This window comes from Nyctibius grandis, chromosome 1 (genome assembly GCF_013368605.1).
Source record: "Nyctibius grandis isolate bNycGra1 chromosome 1, bNycGra1.pri, whole genome shotgun sequence".
In the NCBI taxonomy this organism is placed as follows: Eukaryota; Metazoa; Chordata; class Aves; order Nyctibiiformes; family Nyctibiidae; genus Nyctibius; species Nyctibius grandis.
The window spans coordinates 41,503,649-41,523,226 of NC_090658.1; the positions used below are offsets into that span (position 1 = coordinate 41,503,649).

General features: G+C 36.9%; 1 protein-coding gene across 1 annotated transcript in view; it reads left to right on the forward strand.

Moving 5' to 3' along the window:
• Positions 1-19,578, forward strand: part of PLD5 (phospholipase D family member 5) — a 208,913-nt gene that overhangs the window by 68,201 nt on the left and 121,134 nt on the right. Inside the window, exon 2 of the mRNA XM_068410724.1 lies at positions 15,930-16,066. Within this exon, the coding sequence (XP_068266825.1) occupies positions 15,930-16,066 (137 nt within the window). The remainder of the gene's footprint in view (positions 1-15,929; positions 16,067-19,578) is intronic.

Here is a 19,578-nt window from a genome sequence, read left to right on the forward strand (position 1 = left end):
TAGGAAACTAAGAAAAGCAAGCCTGTTGCCGTTAGGCTTACTTTTCCTATACGGAGGGAATCTGTAAGTTAAGAATTATGAGAACAACTGTTGTCTCAAGAAGTATGTACAGGGACACATGGTGATGCAGTGCAATCTGGAAATGTTATCAACCTATATTATCTGAGTTTGTTATTGTGAATAGTAGAGTATCCATGTGCATTGCTTAAAATTATACTCATTAAAATGTTATACATTCAGAAAGCAAATGTGTGCCTAATTTTACTTGAATTTCATTTATTATTTTACCAGAATACACAATAGACACTGTATTGGTTTTTATTCATGTAAAATACATTTTGGCCTTAAGCAGTTTAGTTTAGACTCTAAGCTTGCTTTCATAGGTACACTGTGCATGTGTTTTACAGCTGTTGCTTTCAGGAGAAAACTTAAAATGAAAATGAATATAATATGACCGTGTAAGATCTACATATCTCAAATTACTTCCAAAATGCTAGAAATTATTTAGCATTTTGCTGCTTTCTGAGAAATGATCAAACTTCCGTATTTTGAGACCCCTGGAACCTTATTATATGAAAATTTCTGACAATGAGGTAGATGAGATGCTGATGTCTGTGTGAATTTTATAAACTTAACAATATGGCTACTTTTTTGATAAAGAGCTTCTAATAAATTACTGCTATTTTTAAATTGGCCATGAAGCTGTCATCCAGAGACTGAGATTTCCCAGATAAATCTCTCTACCTTTCTCTAGATACTTTTGCTGTGTTAGGGTCTTGATGTTTAACTGAAAAATTAAGCTGCACTTTATTTTGCAGTTTAGAAAGGGCTTGTAAGGTATTGTGAGCACAAACCTGTGCCCAAAATAAGTTCCTTCAGTTGATAGTCTGCCATAAGAGGCTTTTATTCCAAACAATTTAGTTTCTTTTCCTCCTAAGAGAGTATTCCCAATGAAGTTTGTTGTCAAAAAAAGAAAAGGAAGAAAAAAAAAAAGGCCCCAGAAAAATACTGGACTTCACAGTAGGATGAAAAGTGATAATGTTTAGTGAGACACTCTGGCATGCAGTTACTCTTTCCTGGAACTTTCTCTGATACATCATCACTTCTGTTGGTGAGGTGCAATACACCTCTTCTCCTTTCAGGAACATTGAAGCATCAGTGAGGGACATGTGCCTCCACCATGTCAAATTGCTGTGGTGACTGTTTTGTATTCAAGGTTCGTCTTCATCTCTCTCCATTTTTTTACTTTATTGGGATCCTCTGCTACAGAACTGAGAATAAGAAGCCAGAACTTCACAGCAGTGTCATTCCATGTTTTATGTTACAGAATGATTAAAATTCCAAATTGGCAATGATTTAAAAAATCTGTAGTGATTATCTAATTTAAAACAATAATAAAACTAGATGCAAATTCAGGTAGGCCAGAACACTCAATGGTTTTCATGGGAACAACCATGTACCTGTATGGATATTTTTATATATTTTTTAACCATAACAGTAATATATATTGGATATCATATTTAATCTTTAGGACTGTTTTCCTATTAAACTGAGACTTTTGTGGTCAAAGCTGTATGTGTAAAAATGTATATTCATGTGCATGCATCTTTTTCGTTCTTGGCAACTTCTAAGCCAATTTAGAAGTTAAATGATATGTAATAGACAGATGGAGGTCTTCAAGAGATTTTCATGTCAGGTGTCATGGAAATTAATGATGCTTTGAGGGAAAGAGCAGATTCTCTGCCGCCTAGCAAAGTTAAATGTTTTATATAACTGGGCTCTATTTTATCTGGATTTTCAAAGACTTAGGTACAAAAAACAATCAAAGACAAACCAGAAAATATAGGAAGCCAAGCTAACATTTTTTTAATGTATGTTTAGTCAGTTACCATGTTCATAGATTATCCTTATGTATAATGTTACGGAAATTATTATTTTAAAGAACTGATTTATTTCTCATGTCAACAGAGTAACAAAAATAAATATTTTGACTAAATAACAGACCAATAGGCAGCGAGCGCAATTCAGTAGAATAATACTATAATATATTATTAGACTAAGAAAAGAGTAGGACAAAACCTTTTCCAAAAAGGTAATACATAAGAAAAACACAGCAGAGAAACAAAACCTGACAAAAGGCTGTAAATCAGGACACCTTCATATCCCAACATACAGGAAGGATTCTGACCTTATTAATATGGAGATAAGGCAGCACGGGACGGGCTAACAGCAGGGAGTGTGGCTGCTGGTGGAAGAGCTATCTGGTAATTCCAGCGAGAGGTGAAAAGTTAATCAGAGTAGAGTAGTTCTGTGGTCTGCTGGTGTAGGAACACAGTTTCAGCACTCTCTAGAAAACAAATCTCTTCGACTATATCAAAACTGGAATCCACTGGTGCTGATTTTTTGTCCTCCCCTCAAGATACCTGTTATCTTCTACTGGCTGTGAAACCTGGTGTTCTTTTTGTGGACTTTTCTCTGCACTGTATGAAGAGAGAAACATGCAAGATGGCAGAATAGAGTGGGGGCTTGTTAGTGGGAGTGAGACCATGACGATGAATTATTTTGCTGTTTGGTGGAGCAGGGAAGGAGGAGAAGGTAAATATAGTTGAAACAGTAAAAGAAGAGGGCATCCAGGAACAATTTACTTTGGCCAATTTACTTGATGCTCTTCTCTTTCTCTCTTCCATGCATAATGGTGTGTGTCAACTCCACTAGGGGTAGGAAGAATACTCCTACAACAAGGAGGTGTACTGAGAACACTGTAATGGATCTCAGACAGAAAGAGATTATGGTAGAGGGAAGTAGAAGACTGGAGGTCTTAAAGGACTGTTGCTGTTTGTTTATTGACTTTTTTCCCTTGGTGCTCTCTTATTTTGTTTGCTTGTTATATATTCATGTGTGCTTATAAATTTATTCTCATTGTAAATATTCAAATCTTTGTTGTTTTGCTGTGATTCAGGGAAAGTCTTTCTGACCAAATATTTTTGAATCAATAAGACTTATTACTAACAGTTATTATAAATAGCTAGCACCAGACATTCCAGTCATTGAAAACTTTAAGGAAATGATTTTTTTTTCTTACCTAAATCATTCCTGCTTTGCTAGGAAGTGCTTTCATTTAAAAAAAACAAGAACGCCTCCTCCCACCCCCCCAAAAAAAAACCAGAAAACAACTGGAATGTCCCTCTTGGTCAAAGTCAGCAAAGCAGAGCCCCTGGGGCACCCTCCAAGGAGAGTCAGCTGCCTTTGTGGGATGCATGTGAATCTGGATACTTCCAGCCTGGCTTTCTTCACGTTGGAGCTTTGCATGCAGCGTAGGGGATGGTGCTGCTCTTGGTGACATCTTACTCTTCAGTCCTCTCTTCACAGTAAAAAGTGTCATTTGGAATCATAGATGAGTGTCAGATGCCAAGGAGGGATATTTTTGTCTCTTGTTCTTTTTCTGCAGAAATTCAGGGATCCTGATGTAGGGAATTTCTTCAAAGCTTTGGGCAGGCAAGGAATGATCTTTGTTTCCTATTTCCAGAAATGATAGTAGGGATCACTTTTGTGTATATAATTTTGAGTTCCCAGAAGCCAAAGTCAATACAGCAGTCCCATCTTTACTCATAATATTACATATTTTCCAGCAAGTGAAGGAATTATCCATCAAGTAGAATTACTTAAAAGTTATGAATACTGTCATTTAATTAAAATACAGAATTTTATGGGATAAAAAACCGCGGTAACTAAATTATCTCTCAAGCCTGTCTTAAGAAAGAAAGCATAGATCAGATACACTTAATCACTATAATTAACTAGTTTACCTTTATATCTCTGATTAGCTATGGATCATAAGCCTCTCTTTATTTTCCTTTATCTCTCTTTAAAGTAGAATATAATTCCTATTGTGAATGTCACATTGGTTGTGTTCTCTGTGACAATGGAATTAACTTGCTTGGCCGAATGGCAAATCTATTATTTCAACATGTACTCACAGTGTAGTTAGAAAATCAGAATGAGCTAAAAATAAACACTTCCCATATGAGATAATTTCATTTCATGAACTTGTGTCCATTTATAATAGTGTTAATAAAACTTTTTCCTTAAATATTTTCCTTGAAATATTTTTAATTTGCTTTTTACACTTTATGAAAGGGAAACTGGCAATTTATGATTCATCTAACAAACTGAGTTAGTACCTCCAGGTTCAGTTGCACCACCTGCCTTTGGTTGTAGAATGATTGCTTTACCAGGACTTAAAGTGATGTTGCTGTAATAGGTGGCACGTGCACTATTGCCTGTCCCAATTGTAGGATGAAATGCTTAAACCTCAGTGGAAAAAGTTTAAGGTGATGTATTTTGCCTTGTTAATTTGGCTAAGAAAACACATACTTCAGGTAGAGTGGTGAGTTTTTTATGCTACAGAACTGCACTTGAGCTCAAATTTGTGTCTAACAGCCCCCCTGATGCTGTTTATGTGCCAGTAGCCACAATTTCTTATTTTTAGTCTTTTTCTTTTTCTCTTGCCTCTTTTTGAAAGAATCTTAGAAAAACAATGAAAGGCTGTGTGCAAGAAGCTTGAGCTGACTGTACATAGGATCATTTAATGTGCCAAAAATGACATATGGAAACACTGGGAAAAAAATTTCTTTGTGACATTTAAATTTAATTTATTTTATCTTAAAGCTTTATTAGCAGCATTGTTAGATAAAACACTTTTTTTGAAAGAAAAGTGATTTTTGTAGTTGATGCTGTGCTGTCAGCAAGTTATAGGTTACTTAACTATGTCACTAGTATTTTTTCCCCATGGTTACTAAAGTACTAAAAGAAATTATAGTTACTTTTAAACATAACAGAGGCATTACCATTTGTAAATTAGAGATCACAAGTATTAAATCAGTGTATTCATCTGTATGTAGTCCCGTCTGCCTTCGCAAATAAACATATATAACTGAATCTAACATACTACTAATTTTTCCTTGTGATTTAGAAACAGATCTGTGTTACCTCTTAACAGTCATTATTATATATATGGGGTGTCTGTTTGTGTTTATAAATATATATATTTAAGAATATACACACACACACACACAAAAAAATATACATTTAATAACTGTCCTGGAACCATAATCTACATTCCAAATGCTCACTGATTTCAGGGAACATGACACAGTCTCACGGTTTAAGACTGGGCTCGCTATTAAACTGGTGGCAGACGCTCTCTATTAACTCCTTTCTCCCCTCAAAAGGGGAAGGAAAAGAGAAAAGGGAGAGAGACTTATGGGTTGGAAAGTTAAAACAGTTTTAATAAATGATAACAATGAAAAAGAGTATAATAATAATAATGGAAATAATTAAATATATACAAATATATACAAAACCAAGATCGAGCTCCCTCAATGGCAATCACATTGCCACTGGTGCTGTAGGGCAGGCTCTGGGAAGGCCCAGACTGGGCCCAGCGATGGGCAGGAACTGGATTCAGGAACACATGGACTTGGGTCAAGGGCAGGAGAAAAACAGACAGAGTCCTCTTTGGACACCGGCCGTACAAGAAGAGAGCAAGACTGTTGTGATCCCCCCGCTTTAAACTGAGAATGACGTGTATGGGATGGAATACCTCGTTGGTCAATTTTGGGTCACCTGTCCTGTCCGCTCCTCCCTGGAGGTGCAACCCTTCTTATGGCTCTTCACTCATAAGCAGTGAGGAATTTAGCAGTGACCTTGGTTTCTCTAAGAATAAGTACAGTAAGAGCCTTTCTGCATAACATCCCTACCGGTGCCTCAGTGATAACTATAAACTTTGAGCATTACCAATCCGAGAAGCAGACACTGTCTGCAAAACATGGAGTTAGTTTCAGAAAGTGCAGTTACTTAGAAGAAACTTAGCTGAAAGTAAAAATCACTGAAAGGAAAATTGGTTCTGTTTTAGTCCAAACCAGGACATGCAGGTATGGGTAAGACCCAAAAAAGATGTTTAGGTGCTTTTTGGATGCCAAATTGATATGGAATGATCTGTCATGGACATACTTGCACTGACATTGTTAGGCTTACTGTATTTTCTCCTAAAAGGTCCTTTGCACATAAAAGTTTGTTTATTGCTGCTCAACATTTTGCTGATCCCCTCTGTCAGGTAACCTCAAATCCTTTGATGTTGCGATGCTAAATACCATAGTTAGCCAGAGCACACCTCGTCCTGTCCTCTGTCCCCAAATGCTTCTTTTCTTGGATTCAGACCGTTAAAGTGTTCTGAATTGCTGGATGTTACCATCTCAACAGATTGTCCTTAGGCTGAAATATGCCTTAATAGCATGACAGGGCTGATGTTAAAATTTAGAACCTTTATAGCTGTTACATTTTGCTCCTTTAGGAGCCTTACCTGAAGAGCTAAAGCTGTCCTATAGTTACTGCTGTACTGCGTAGTTTGGGACAGAATTGTGCTGCCAGAGCAACGTGTATTAGACTGGTCTAATACAGTGGGGTGAAATCACCTAGAGTCATTGTAGCCGAATTGATACTTCAGTGCTCCAACTCATTTTGGCGTTCAAAGGTGACCAAATGGAAATAAAACCTGAAATACGTGTTAAATGTATGACTTCAATTACTTCAAATGTGGGACGTCCTTCCTTTTTTGGTGAGATGTTTAAAATAAGTTTGAAATGTCTAAGGGGAAAAGTTTTGAGCATGCTTCACCAGCAACTAAGAAAAGTGTCGTTTTCCCCTTCTTTATAATTTAAAATGTTTCATTTCACTTTAGTAGAAACATGACTAATCTTTAGATTAAAAGTGTACAATGAACAGTTCATTCCAGAAGAGATTTAAGAAATTCATGGGTTAGGGTTAGTAGAAAAATGGGATTGTGATCAATTCAAACAAAGTGTGAAAAAGATAGTAGTAATGTAGACTATTATTTGTTTTCTGTTGATTATGAAAGCAAGAGAATTGCTAGCTCGAGGCAGATGCAGTATAGCAAGTTACTGCAGTTTCTTGTTCAGTGTCCACAGAGGATTCTGATTTGTAGGAGATTCTGACATTTCAGTCTAGTTTTCTATTAGGAGTTAAGACTATCAACATCTAATTTAAACTAGGTGTGGAGGGAAGTGGGGCTACTACTTGGAGCTTTCTAACTCCTTGGCTTGTTATGCTGTAGACTCCAGAGTGATACATAAAGGGTGTAAAATTGCAAAGAGCATTTTCTGCTGGCAATCAGACAACCACAGTGCTTGCTGATACCTGGATTTGTAGACTATAAGCCAGTCTTTGTATCATCTGCTAGATGCCCCCAGCCAGCTGTCCTCCGATGATTATAACTGATCTTAAATGGACTGTTCTGAAAGATACTAAATAGCTTATATCTTGATGTATTTATTAATTTCATTCTTTCTCAAAATGCTGCCTTGTAAGAACCAGTTCTTGATGGGAAATAATAGAACTTTAAATGTTTTTTTGCTCAGTAATTATTTGCTGTTTCACCTGATTTCTGAAGAGAGCTGAGTTCAGTTTTTAATTATATTTGTGAACTAAAGTTGTATATAGAAGGTCTCTTATCTGTACATAAAAGATCTAATATATAAAGTTAAGCACTGTATGTGTATATGTATTAGTAACACTTTTTAGCTGCAGTGTTTTGGCTTGTAGACTCTCAGGTGCTAATCTGAATTATTTTACCTTTTTTCTTATTTTTTTTTTTTGTATCTTTTCAATTTTATATTTACTTCTAGTCCTGTCAGCTTTTCTGTCTACTTCTTGCTTCTATCTTTTATGATTTTTTCCCTTCATTCTTTCTTACCTTTCTGGTTCCTTCCTTTTTTTTTTTTTTTCCCAGTTCTTCCTTTGTGAACCATGGACTTCTGTTGGTTTTTTTTCCCCGTATTGGACACCATTTTTTTCCCTCTTCTCATTTGTTTTCTTCTCCCTACTTTAAGATCTTTCTTTCGTGGGTCATCCCAAAACATTAATCCAATACTGTTGCCATCAGTTCTGGCGTTTGGGTTTGTTTTTTTTTGTTTCAGTTGGTTTTTCTAAACGTACTTTGTCTTTTTATTATATGGTGAAGTGTTGATCCAAAAAGAAATTGATTATAGCTTTCTCTAGCTCAGCAATTTTTACTTGCAAAATTTGTGATGGAGTATTGGGTCTAATGCTAGCTGTGATAAGAGTCCTTACTTAGAGGGTCTGGGTTTAAAGGTGTATAAAGAGATATCGGGATATAGAAATCCTATTTACAGTGGTTTTTACTGATGAGGTATTAATAGCACTCCGAATTGGTTGTTCAGGAGAGGTTCAGATTGCTCAATACTTCTTTTTTTTCATTTGCAGGAGACACTGGATTTGCGTAGACTGTTATTTTTAGGGTAGACAATGGTCTTTTTTTGGCATTGCCAAACTATTACGCTGGAGACCGAGTCTATATATCATATTGAGAAGTCAGGGCCCAATTCCAGAAGAATGGCACATGAAATGTATTCAGGCTTTTCACTCCTCCTCTTGTGCTAATTCTGGTCAACAGAATGCATTAGAGGTTAGCTGGTCATGTGCTGGAAACCCTTTCTTCTTATAGAGCTCATATTCTGAATGTTAATAGCTTTCTGTAATATAGCACTTTGCGTGGAAGGGGTTTAGATAAATAACTCCCTAAAGCCTTGGATTTCTTCCAAAGTAGTTTATTGATTTTCTATTTATAGTAACGTGTCTGTCCATGTATTATATGCCTGACCTGTTGGATCAAACATTTGTTCAGTGACCAGTGAAACCAGTGCAGCTGCTTCACTGCAAGAGCATGCTCAGGGCCCGCAACCCCTCTATATACCACTGCAGCAGTAATTTCTTCCACCCCTGTCTCCATGAGGCTGCATGGTGCTAAGCTCTGTGTGTTCTAGAAGACAAAACTTTGGACCATCTTTCCCCCCTCAGAGAGGCACTTATTAGGGCCTTTCTCAGCGAAGTCTACCTACATGGTGGATGTTGTAAAATGTCTGAGATAATTATATTTCTATAAATCTTTATTTCAAATACAGGTTCAAAAGAAACTGAGCAGACAGGGACTGCCGGGCAGACAGTGTGACTTCATATGCCTTGTTTTCTTGGAAAATGCTGAACTTAAAGAATGTTGTTTGAAGAATTAACTATTGATTCTCTTTTTTCTGTGGGTAACTATAAGACTAAATATTTATTGTTGATTTTTCTCTAAACTGTCTCCATTCAGTCTTGAAAGGTGAACAAAATATGCCAACTTGAAGTAGAGATTAAAGTTCTGTTTTGCCTGGTATGCAGTACAAACATTATACCAGGATGTAGAAATGTAAGTCAGCGCAATAGCGTGACATGATTGATTCATGTTCAGGTTGTACTCTGCTATAACTTGTAGGTCCTTCTGTGGAAAAAGGAAACAATTTAAGAGTGTAGAAAATATATTTTACTGCTCAGACCCATGGCATATCTAGTCCTGTACCGTATGTCTAACAGTGCAACAGCATGTCCCACATCACCTCTACTAAAGGGCACATCCCTGCTTGTTTTCTCTAGCATCTGCTCTGAACATGTTTTTGAAGGCTTTGGCTAATCTCTATTTAAACCTGCTGCTGCTGTTTGCTTACACAGCCTCCCGTGGCAACAAATTCCAGACACTTAATATCAACTTCATAAAAAAGTACTTTATCTTTTTGAAACTTAACTCCTACAAGTTTCAATAAACATCCTCTATTTCTGGTATTGTGGTAGTTGGTGAAGAATAATTTTGCCTTCACTGTACTCAATGCTCTTGTGATGATTTTGTACCCCTTGGTCATATTTCTTCTCCTCTCCAAACTACAGACTCCTACCCTTTTTTGGTCTATTTTCCTAAAGCATCTGCTCCAGCCTCTTAATCATTTTGGTTATTCTTTTTCCTAATGGTTTCTCAGTTACTGTATCTGTGTAACTGATTGCTCCTACCTGCTGGTAGGTCTTTTCCTTAATTGGATTTTAACCCATTTTTCTCAACATACCCCCTAAATTGGCAAGAACATTTTGAAATTTTATTCTAGTCTTCCAGCATGCTTTCAATTTGCACTGCTTTGGTTTTGATTGAAAATGTAATAAGGACATTTAATTTCTAGTCCATAATTTAGATTGTTAATGAAGACATGAACAAAAACAGATACACAGGAGAATCCTCTGCATCTTTTTAAAAATGTCTTTCCATTTTTTCAATGTGCATGATATTCCAACCAGCTTTATACCTCTCCTATATTAATCTGGACATAGTTTCTGTGGTTTGTAAGAAAGTTTTTGTTAAAGATCAAAGAATATGTTGTTTTCAGCTTCTCCAGCAGGATAAACAGGGCTTGTGACTAAAAGATGGAAATCAAAATTGGTTGATGTGACTTTTTCTTGACAGATTTCTTATCTTCTAGGTGTTTACGTATAATAGCTTCATTACTTAATTGTTCAAGTATTTTCTAGAGATTGAAGTTAAAATAACTAGTTTATTATTTCCCAACTTCTTTTTCTTAAATATGGGTAACATTTTTGCCTTTTCCAGTCTTCTGATACTTCACTCATGCTCCTGAGTTTTCAGAGGTAAGTGCTAAAAGTTCTGTTAGCCTCAGCTAGTACCTTAAACATCCAAGGATGAAGCTCAGGAGGCCCAGCCAATCTGAAATTATTTAACTTATCTTAGCACTCTTGGGTCAGTTCCTTCCTATTTTTGTTTAATAGGAACTTAAGTGTTGATTGCTATTAATCATACTAGCTGGGAGATTTAAGGCTGCAATGAAGATGGTTACTGTATATGTTTTCCTCTAATAAACACACATAATGATTTTAAGAACCCAGGTTAATACAAGAATGATTGCTAATTCTTGAAGTCCAGTTTCTTGCTATCTTTGGTAAATGTACTGTAGCAAACCATAAAACCCCACTTGTAAGCTGTTGAACAGGTTACTAGTGTTGAAGATGAGTGCTTTTGTTCTCACACTGGTGTTCAGACACATTGCAGGAAAGAGCAGACTACTGATATGACAGAAGACATGAAACCTACCTCCTAGAGCCTCTGTGATTCTCACAAGGAGATATGAACTCCATATTAGTATGCTGTATAAATATTACCTCCTTTATTCCTTAAATAGGTACAAAACCGAAGCACTAGTTCAAAGCCATGACATGTTCTTATGTGCTCAGTTTTCTCAGTAGATGCAGCACTGCAATTTCGTGACTCCTGTTCAGGGAGAGAAGGACATTTTTGTACTGCGTTGAGGGAAGTGTAAATTCCCGATTAAATTTAGTGTGTTACAGAGATACCTATTGTTTGCAAAGAAACTGAAAGCTTTATGAACCATTGAAGTGTTCCTAACAGCTTTTGAGCAACGGGAGTGCAGTAAAGACGGAGGCCTTTTTCTTGCTCTCCTTTTCAATTCTGCTTGGTTATCACAGGCTCTGATGCAACCTTAACTGGCATAGACTATGCTTTTTGTTAGTAATAAACAAACAGATAGGGTCCTTCTCAGATTAAAATTTAGTCTGAATAGTACTGTACAGCATACCCATTGTGTGGCTTTTGCTCTTTTTCTCACTCTCTACCTAGGGGTATAACAGCATGAAAAATACCATGCTTTTTTTTAGTAAATGCAGTGTTTTGGTGGATTTGTTTTAATGCAGGTATTTTTTAAGCTAGATGAGGCAGGTGAAAGAAATGCATTTTGCTCATGAAATAGAAAATAGCGGCATTTTTGATAATCCTTGTTCCTGCAGGAGTTTCTTTCCCAGTCTTCCATAAACTCTGAAGAAATCTTTCTCTCATGAAACAGAATTTCTGGGCTTACAGTAGAGCGATCTCCATACTGTTAAGAGTGAAATCTTAGCCATAGTTGTCCTCTGACAGGTCCAGTCAAGCTAATAGATGCTCTGGGCCCAGGCCTCTTAGCATCTCTAGAAGTCTTCAAATATGTAAGATTGCAGCAGGAAAGAATTAAATACTCTGTTCTCCATTTTCAGCAAGTATGGGAAGGAAAAAAAATATATTGCAGCATAAGAGACTTAAGTTAGGCATCAATAAGGTACTAACACATGAGATAGTTGCCTGAAGAAGACTGTAGGGTCTCTTTCAACTGGAGATTTTTAGGGACAGGTTGGACAAATATCTGTTATAAGTAATATTTGTATAAATTAACCATGTATTTGGACAGATGGACTACATAAGCTTTAGAGATCCCTTCTGACCCTGTATTCTGTAATTAAATGTCGAAGACTGGAAGCTTAAACACAGAGGGTTTTTAGGCATTTACTGAAGGAAGCAGGAGGATAGGTCTGATAAGGTCTGAGGGATCCCATTTGCCAAGGGGATACGCAACAATATAGTGTCAAGCAAACAGTCTGCCCAAGCCCACCGATGCAAGAGTCCGAAGAGCATACCTAACAGATTCCTTCTAGTCTGTCTATGCTGTGAGCATTTCTATTTTGAATTCTTTCAAGAAGCCTGCTATTATTCGCACATGCACACACACATACACACAGGCATGCACGGAAGGTATAATAGAACAGCGACGTGGTCTGTTCTAATCTATTTTAATTAGAAAAAGCCTATTAGAAAATTACCCGCAATATGCCATTAGTGCATGAAAATTAAGATTTATTACCATTGTCAAAAGAAAGGCTTGGAAGACTTGTTTGGTGCCAGTAGCTATTTTTTATTCTTTGCTTTCTAATATAAACATCAATTTGAGCAATATTAAAATATTAATTTCTAATGTAATATATAGATTTAAAAGCAATCCAAAAATCACCACTCAGCAAGAGTAATTTCAAGATGAACTGTAAACCAATTCAAAATCCTTCTTACTAACTGTATAAATTTTTTTAAATGGTCTTTACCTGACCCTTCAGACCTGTGACTAAAAATGTAAGGTTAGGAGACTCATAAACTTGGAAGTTTTGCTTTGTTTTATTTAATATTTTGTGCTATCCTTAGTTCAAAGAAAAAATACTATTGTCACAGTTTCTTCTTTCTTTGTGTGTGGATGTAAAAGGTCCCCTACACTATTTGCAACCATACAGTTAAGCTGGTACTTAAGAAAAAGTGAAATAACTAATCCATTATAATTGTCAAAGACAAATGTATAATATAAAGGATCTGTGTAAATAAGAGCAGAAAATTGGATTTGTGCAGTTCTGTCTTTATTTTAGTGCTGGTAGAATAGCAGTGGTCTTACTAGTGGTACTACCTTTGTGCTGCTCATAGTGAGCAGCGGTCAGTCAAACTGCAGAACTTGACAAAGCTGTACACATGCAGAACTGAAAAAACAGGGATTTAAACTTTGTACAAATTTCAGCTACCACACAGAAGTCAAAAAGCCTTGAATATGTTCCCCAAATTAATGTGGAATGGCAATTAAAGCTAGATTAGGAGGATCCATTCAGAATTATTTTGGCCTCCCCTTTCTGTATTCCTTGAACACAACCACCTAGAAATGGGTACTGTACAATTTCCTGGTAGTGAAGGAACTTATGGCATCTGTGGCACCTGCCTTCCCCACCCCCACCACCCCCCCTTGTGATACTATACAATTTTTGATATGGTATGGATTTTATATAGTTTTTGGCCTTTAAGTTTTAAGCTGGTTAAAACGTTTTTAGGTCTGTTTTATGAGTTACGACGTGTGTGATAGAGGTACTGTGGACTCTGTTAATGCAGCATCTCTTTCTACCTCCATGTGTGCTGGCCCGGCCTTGAAGGCTACTGTGGTCCTTGCTGGTCCAGTGACCCTGGACCCGACTACAGAGAGTTGTTCTGCTGCTTGCATGGCGATGCAGCAATAAGATGGGAGTTATTCCCTGAAGCAATGGCATGAAATCGTTTATACTGCGTGGTAGCTAGGATGCTTGTTGCTACAAAATGGCCCAAAATATGGGCTTGGGACTGTTCCCAGTGAGTAGAATGGCAGCAGCTATCCTGGTTTGGGAGGAAAAAGAACGCTAGTGTTGCGAGCCATGCTGGGTTAAATCCCCTGCTCTTAGGGGCTAGAGAATGAGCCCTGGCTCTGTTTGGCTCACTGGTGTGGGAGTAGCTTTCCTATCTTGCTGCCATGGTGATGTGCTCAGCAGTTGGAAGAAGCTGGATCAAATGGTTTCTGCAAATACACTTACAGAACTCTAAACAACTGCATGAGACAATGGTCATCTTACCAAGAGTTTGAGCCATCCTGATGAAGAAATGGCATAAAGCAGTGTCCCAGATCTGAACACCTCTTTATCTTTGTCACTTCTTAGTTTTTCTTGCCAGTAATATGAGGCAATGTTTTAACATTTTTCTCTTAAGTCCTACTATGCATCTGCCTGCAGCCTTAGTTCTGGACACCCAAATGCAGTAATTTCCAATTCTTTTCATACGTTGCCATGATTATACCTTGCAGCAGAATAAAAAGGTCCAAATTTTATTTATTTCAGAAGTAGGCTTTGTAAATGGTTGAAGAAGATTTTCTTGCGCTGCATTCTTGTAAGATTTTAGGTAATATATTAGCAAACGCAGATTTAAGCATGTATTTGAAATGTATAAAAGTATCTAATATGCATTATATTTAAAATATGCGTATAACCTAAGCAGCATATTCAGTGTTACTGTTAGGTAAAAGGATCCATTTCTCACTAAATTTCAGAAAAGTTGTTCCTGTTTGTCTGAAGCAGTTGTTTGCTCTGTTTTAGATTTTCACAGACTGAAATAAAATGCCTATATCTGATTTGTTCCGAAATGCATGAGCTTGTTTCTTCTGGGATGTGAGCTAATTTTGAAGTTTTGGAAGCTTATTAAAAAAAAAATTAAAAAAAGACTCAGGCCTTTATGCATACAGAAAAATGTTCTTACTACTCTGGAACTTATTACCTCTTAAACAAAATGTCAGAAACAATGGAAATTACTATGAAGTTGGTTTTCAGCTGCAAGAGTGTTGTTGATTCATTGCCCTTACACTTTTTCTGCTTTCCCATATACTTTCCCACTTTCACATTTCTTTATAAAGCTTTTTTTTCTTTATGTGACATTTTAATTACAGGGCAATAATGAAAATTAAGAAAATAACTATGGCAACAGAAGTTAGACTTTTATATTTTTATATACTTGTGTGGTTTTGTGCAAATTTTCTTCAGTAGAAAAATACATATTATATGTGTTTGAACATTTGGTTTCAGAACAAAATATACTTTACATTCACGCAGCTATGTAAATTTCATGTCAGGCGATTGTCTTTAAGAGGTTTCACATTTACCTAGGGCTGTACACAGTTGTATCAGGTTTAGTACTGCAGGATTTCGTACTGTAGAATAAGATAGTGCTATGCCATGTTTTAGTATTTAATCTGAGATGCAGAGAGCATTGCCTATCATACTGAGCAACAGTTTCCCATTGTTTCGTGGAATCCCATCTATCATCTCTGAATTTGTTTTCCTTCTACATACTGTGGGGCAAGGACTTGCCAAAGTGTCTCGGTTGTTGTGACAGTCATAGTAACAATGTCAGTTACTTTGTGTCGCAATAAAAAAAGACTTTGCTCTTCAGTCTTCTTGCAATGACATGTTTTATTTCAGCCAAACAAAACAAAACTCTCAAGGCTTTTGAGTGCCATCCTAAGTGCATACTTTACCTGTGAGGCGCAATCAGAAAATACGTAGTTAATGTAAGAATCATTATTTTAAATCATAATGCTTTCCTTCTAGTACAAACAGAAAACAGTTTAAATTATGAATATTATTTGTGACGTGAATTATTTAACAATGTCTGAGAGTTAAAATACATCTCAAGGTGACACCTGAAAGACAGTTTTGAGAGTGTTTTCATCCTGACGTGTACTTCATGTTGACAGCTATGGCAGTAAGATCTTCAAAGAATTTTAGATCTTATGTAAAAGTTTTAGAGTCTCAGGTCATTGACTGGAATCTGCTCACACCATTAAAACTTTTTTAATCTTAATCTCTTTCAGTCCCAGCAAAGATGCATTGTGATCTTTGCACTGGTATGCTGCTTTGCAATTCTGGTTGCACTGATATTTTCGGCAGTGGATATTATGGGAGAAGATGAGGATGGACTCTCAGAAAAGAACTGTCAAAATAACTGTCGGTAAGAGGTAACAAACAAAACTTCTCTTTTGGGGTGGACAAGAACATATATGTGTGGTATAATGGCATGTAGTAATTACCATAGTCCTGTGGTGTAATTGGGAAGAGTAGGTAACAGAGGAAGAAATGGTTTCTTGTTTTGAATTTCTGATTTTGGAGGTTGGTTTGACAAAATAAAATACACTTTTTGAAGTTATTTTTCATGGAATGTTTTGAGCAACAGCCTTGTGTTAGTTCAGTTATTTTGTAAGCCTGGTTCAAAGCCCATTAAATTTCAATAAATGAGTACTGAGGTGGCTCTCCTAGTTCCCAATTCTATCATGCCTGTCTTTCATCAAGAGGTTTTTTCTTTCTCCGGGAAGGTCACTGATCACTTTTGACCTAAGACTGCTGTCTTTTTTTTATATAGGGGGACCCTTTTACATATTCCTGTTTGTTGCACTCCCATAATAGACACAGTGGCTTGCCTAGGAAAGACTGGAGTATTGAGTATGTTGGACTAAGATTTGCCTCAGACACCTGCCATGGTTGTGTATATCTTTTAACTTTAGATTTAAGTAGGTGATTAGATGTTTTGGGCCTTTAATTTCCAGATTGTGAATTTCATTTTGCCACTCCTCACTGTCAGATTCCTCCATGAATCTGTTCATCAGTGATGATCAATGCTTTTCCTGCATGGTATTGTCTAACATTCTCTTCTGTCCACCAGTAAAGCTGATTTACAAACATTTGTAGACTTCACTCACAATTGTATTCTGCTTTTTTCCAAGCCTTTAACTTGTATATAGATCACCCTCTCGGATTAATTTTGTGGAAAACCAATCATCCTTAAATACCTTCTCAGAAATCCAATCTAATCTGATCAGGGAATTGCTGGAGTGGGAAGGGGCCTCTGGGCATCCTCCAGTCCGTTCCCCTGCTCAGAGCAGGGTCAGCTACAGCAGATTACTCAGGGATCTGTGCAGCAGGGCTTTGCAGAGCTCCAAGGATGGACTCCACAGCATTCCTGGGCAACCTGTTCCACTCTTTGTACAGAATCTACCCAGCTACCAATGGCTGGGCATACAGTGAGTTGGAGATAATTGATATTTCTTTTTTAGAATAATTAATGAAAAATTAATGTTTCTTTGAGCCTTTTCTCCTGATTTCTGCTATTCTTTGTTCATTTTGTGTGAAAACTCATTGGAGATGGTGCCTTTCTGTGCTGCGCCTGTCACAGTGCAACCAGCAGAAATTCACAATCCAGCAAATTGGATTAGTTTTTTTGCAATTATACTGGTTTTTTACAATAGTTTTTACATGCTACTTAAAAAAAAAAGGGTGGGGGGGCGGGCGGGGAAGGAGATTCTTTAAATTTGTAGCTGCTTTCAAGTAGGACATACCTGCATCATCAGGTAGCTTTGTCCTGAAACCAGCTATCCTTCTGGCACTTTTTTCCCAGCATTGTTTTGTTTTTGTAAAATGGCTTGGCCCTAATCTATTCCCTTTCTTGTACACCTACAGCTCTAGGCAGCCTTCTAATATCTTGTCTGAATTTTCTAGAGTTCAGCTAGCTTTCCTTTCCCTGTCAGGGTCTTAGATATTCTTCAGTGTGAGTTGTTGCCTTCCAAAATTTTTAAAGATACTGCGTGTGTCACCTCTACACCCACTATCTCCATGTGTGAATCTTTGACAGAACTAGGTCAGATGAGGGGAAAGTATTTCTGCTCATTGGCTTCAATGTGCTGCACATGACTTCAACACAATGCAACAACTACTGCACCATGTTTTCCTCTTAGTTGTATCAACTAATGGTTCCTATTTTGTTCTGGGTAGCTGCATAGGTCTAGCCAAGGAAGAACTTAATCTTCTCCACTTTGTATCCTTAAAACGGAAAAAAATGCAGAGTGTGAGCGATGTACAATGCTATGGAAAAACAGGATATTATTTTTTCCATATGTAAGAGATTAATTGCTTATGTCTCTTTGTATGGATTACACCAATCTGCCTTTACAAAGAATACTCACCTTTGCTCAGTTTTTTCTTGATTGGTGTGTGTCACTCTTGTCTCTCCTGGACTGTGTTAGAGGAGTCTGGGAGAAAATCCAGCCCATTGACTTTAAACATAAGAGTTAATGAAACTGCTCTGCATTCACAGTGATAAAAGTGATCTCAGACCCCAGCTCTATTTTAAGGTGCCTTTCACAGTGATTCAAGTGCGTGATCTAGCTACTAATGCCTGAACCAGAAGGCACGTCAATGCTGTGTGTATAAACTGCCTAAACCATTTCTAATAACAGTATCCAAGTGCTGGCAGCTGCTACCTGCTAACATTGAATCCTCTACATGATGAAACTGGGCTCCTTTGTGTGTTAAATGTATTGCAGACTTAACTGAAGTGCTGTAATCAGTTGCTGCCTGTGGCATATATTTAGTACTCGGGGTAAACACTTTTAACAAGTAAGACAAGAATTATTGAATTCTTATATTTCTGCTGTGTGAGTACTTTCACTGAAATTCAGGAACAGGCGCTTATGTTTGCAGGATGTGCTGAGACAGAATGGTAAGAGATGGTCCTTTTTTTTTTTAGATGAAATGATTGTCAAATAAAAGTTTACATATATGATCCTAAAATTCTTTTTTGTTTTTAATTGATCGGATTTGTGAAGAAGCTTGATGGGAAAGGATGCTATTGATTTGAGAAGAACTTCATAGATGGTTTGTTAAAGGCTTTTGTCTTCTGAAAATCAATCTAATTTCTGTCTTTTTATTTTAAAGGAAAATATGTCTGAAATAGAGCTGTGGTTTAGAATAGCTCTTTGGCTAGAAATTTTTGGAGCTTGTGCCAAAAAATAGCAAGTGAGAATTTCTAGAGAGAGAAAAATGAGAAAGTAAAAGGAGTACCTTTTTAGCAGTCTAGAGCTTTTTGTAGCCTGAGAGAGGAATCATTGAGGTATGTTGTAAGCAGTATTTTCCAGTAAAGCCTAATTTTTTTTGTTGTTATTGTATTGTTGCTTATGAATACAAATGCGGCCTTTGTGATCTGCTTGTTGTAATTCAACATGAGGTTCCTCTTCTGTTAATCATTCCTTAAACTCCTATTACACAAGCAATACTTACTGCATATGTTGCCAAAAAGACCTTCCTCTTTACTGATGTATTTATTTCTCTTGGGGGTTCTGTAATAAAAACAAGTCAAGGAAGTGGAAAAGCAGGCTTTTTTGTAAGTCTTTACCCATGGCTAGAGGGATTGTTGCCACCCATCTAAAAGGGTGCAGAGGAAATAGCACTTTTTGAAGAAATAAAAATATGTTTGAAACTAAAATTATGAATTCTGATTTGTAATCTTTGAGCTTCTTGCTGAAACACTCAGCCTGTGGTATAGAACTGAAATGCATCTTGCCTTACAGGTCATTTCTGACTGCCACAATGTGAAGTCGGATTGCTGTAGGCTGCAGGCCATTTCCCGTTTTGTTTGTGACACAGACAGAGGAACTTGATATTCAGTAATATTGAGTAAAATATTCAAGAGGA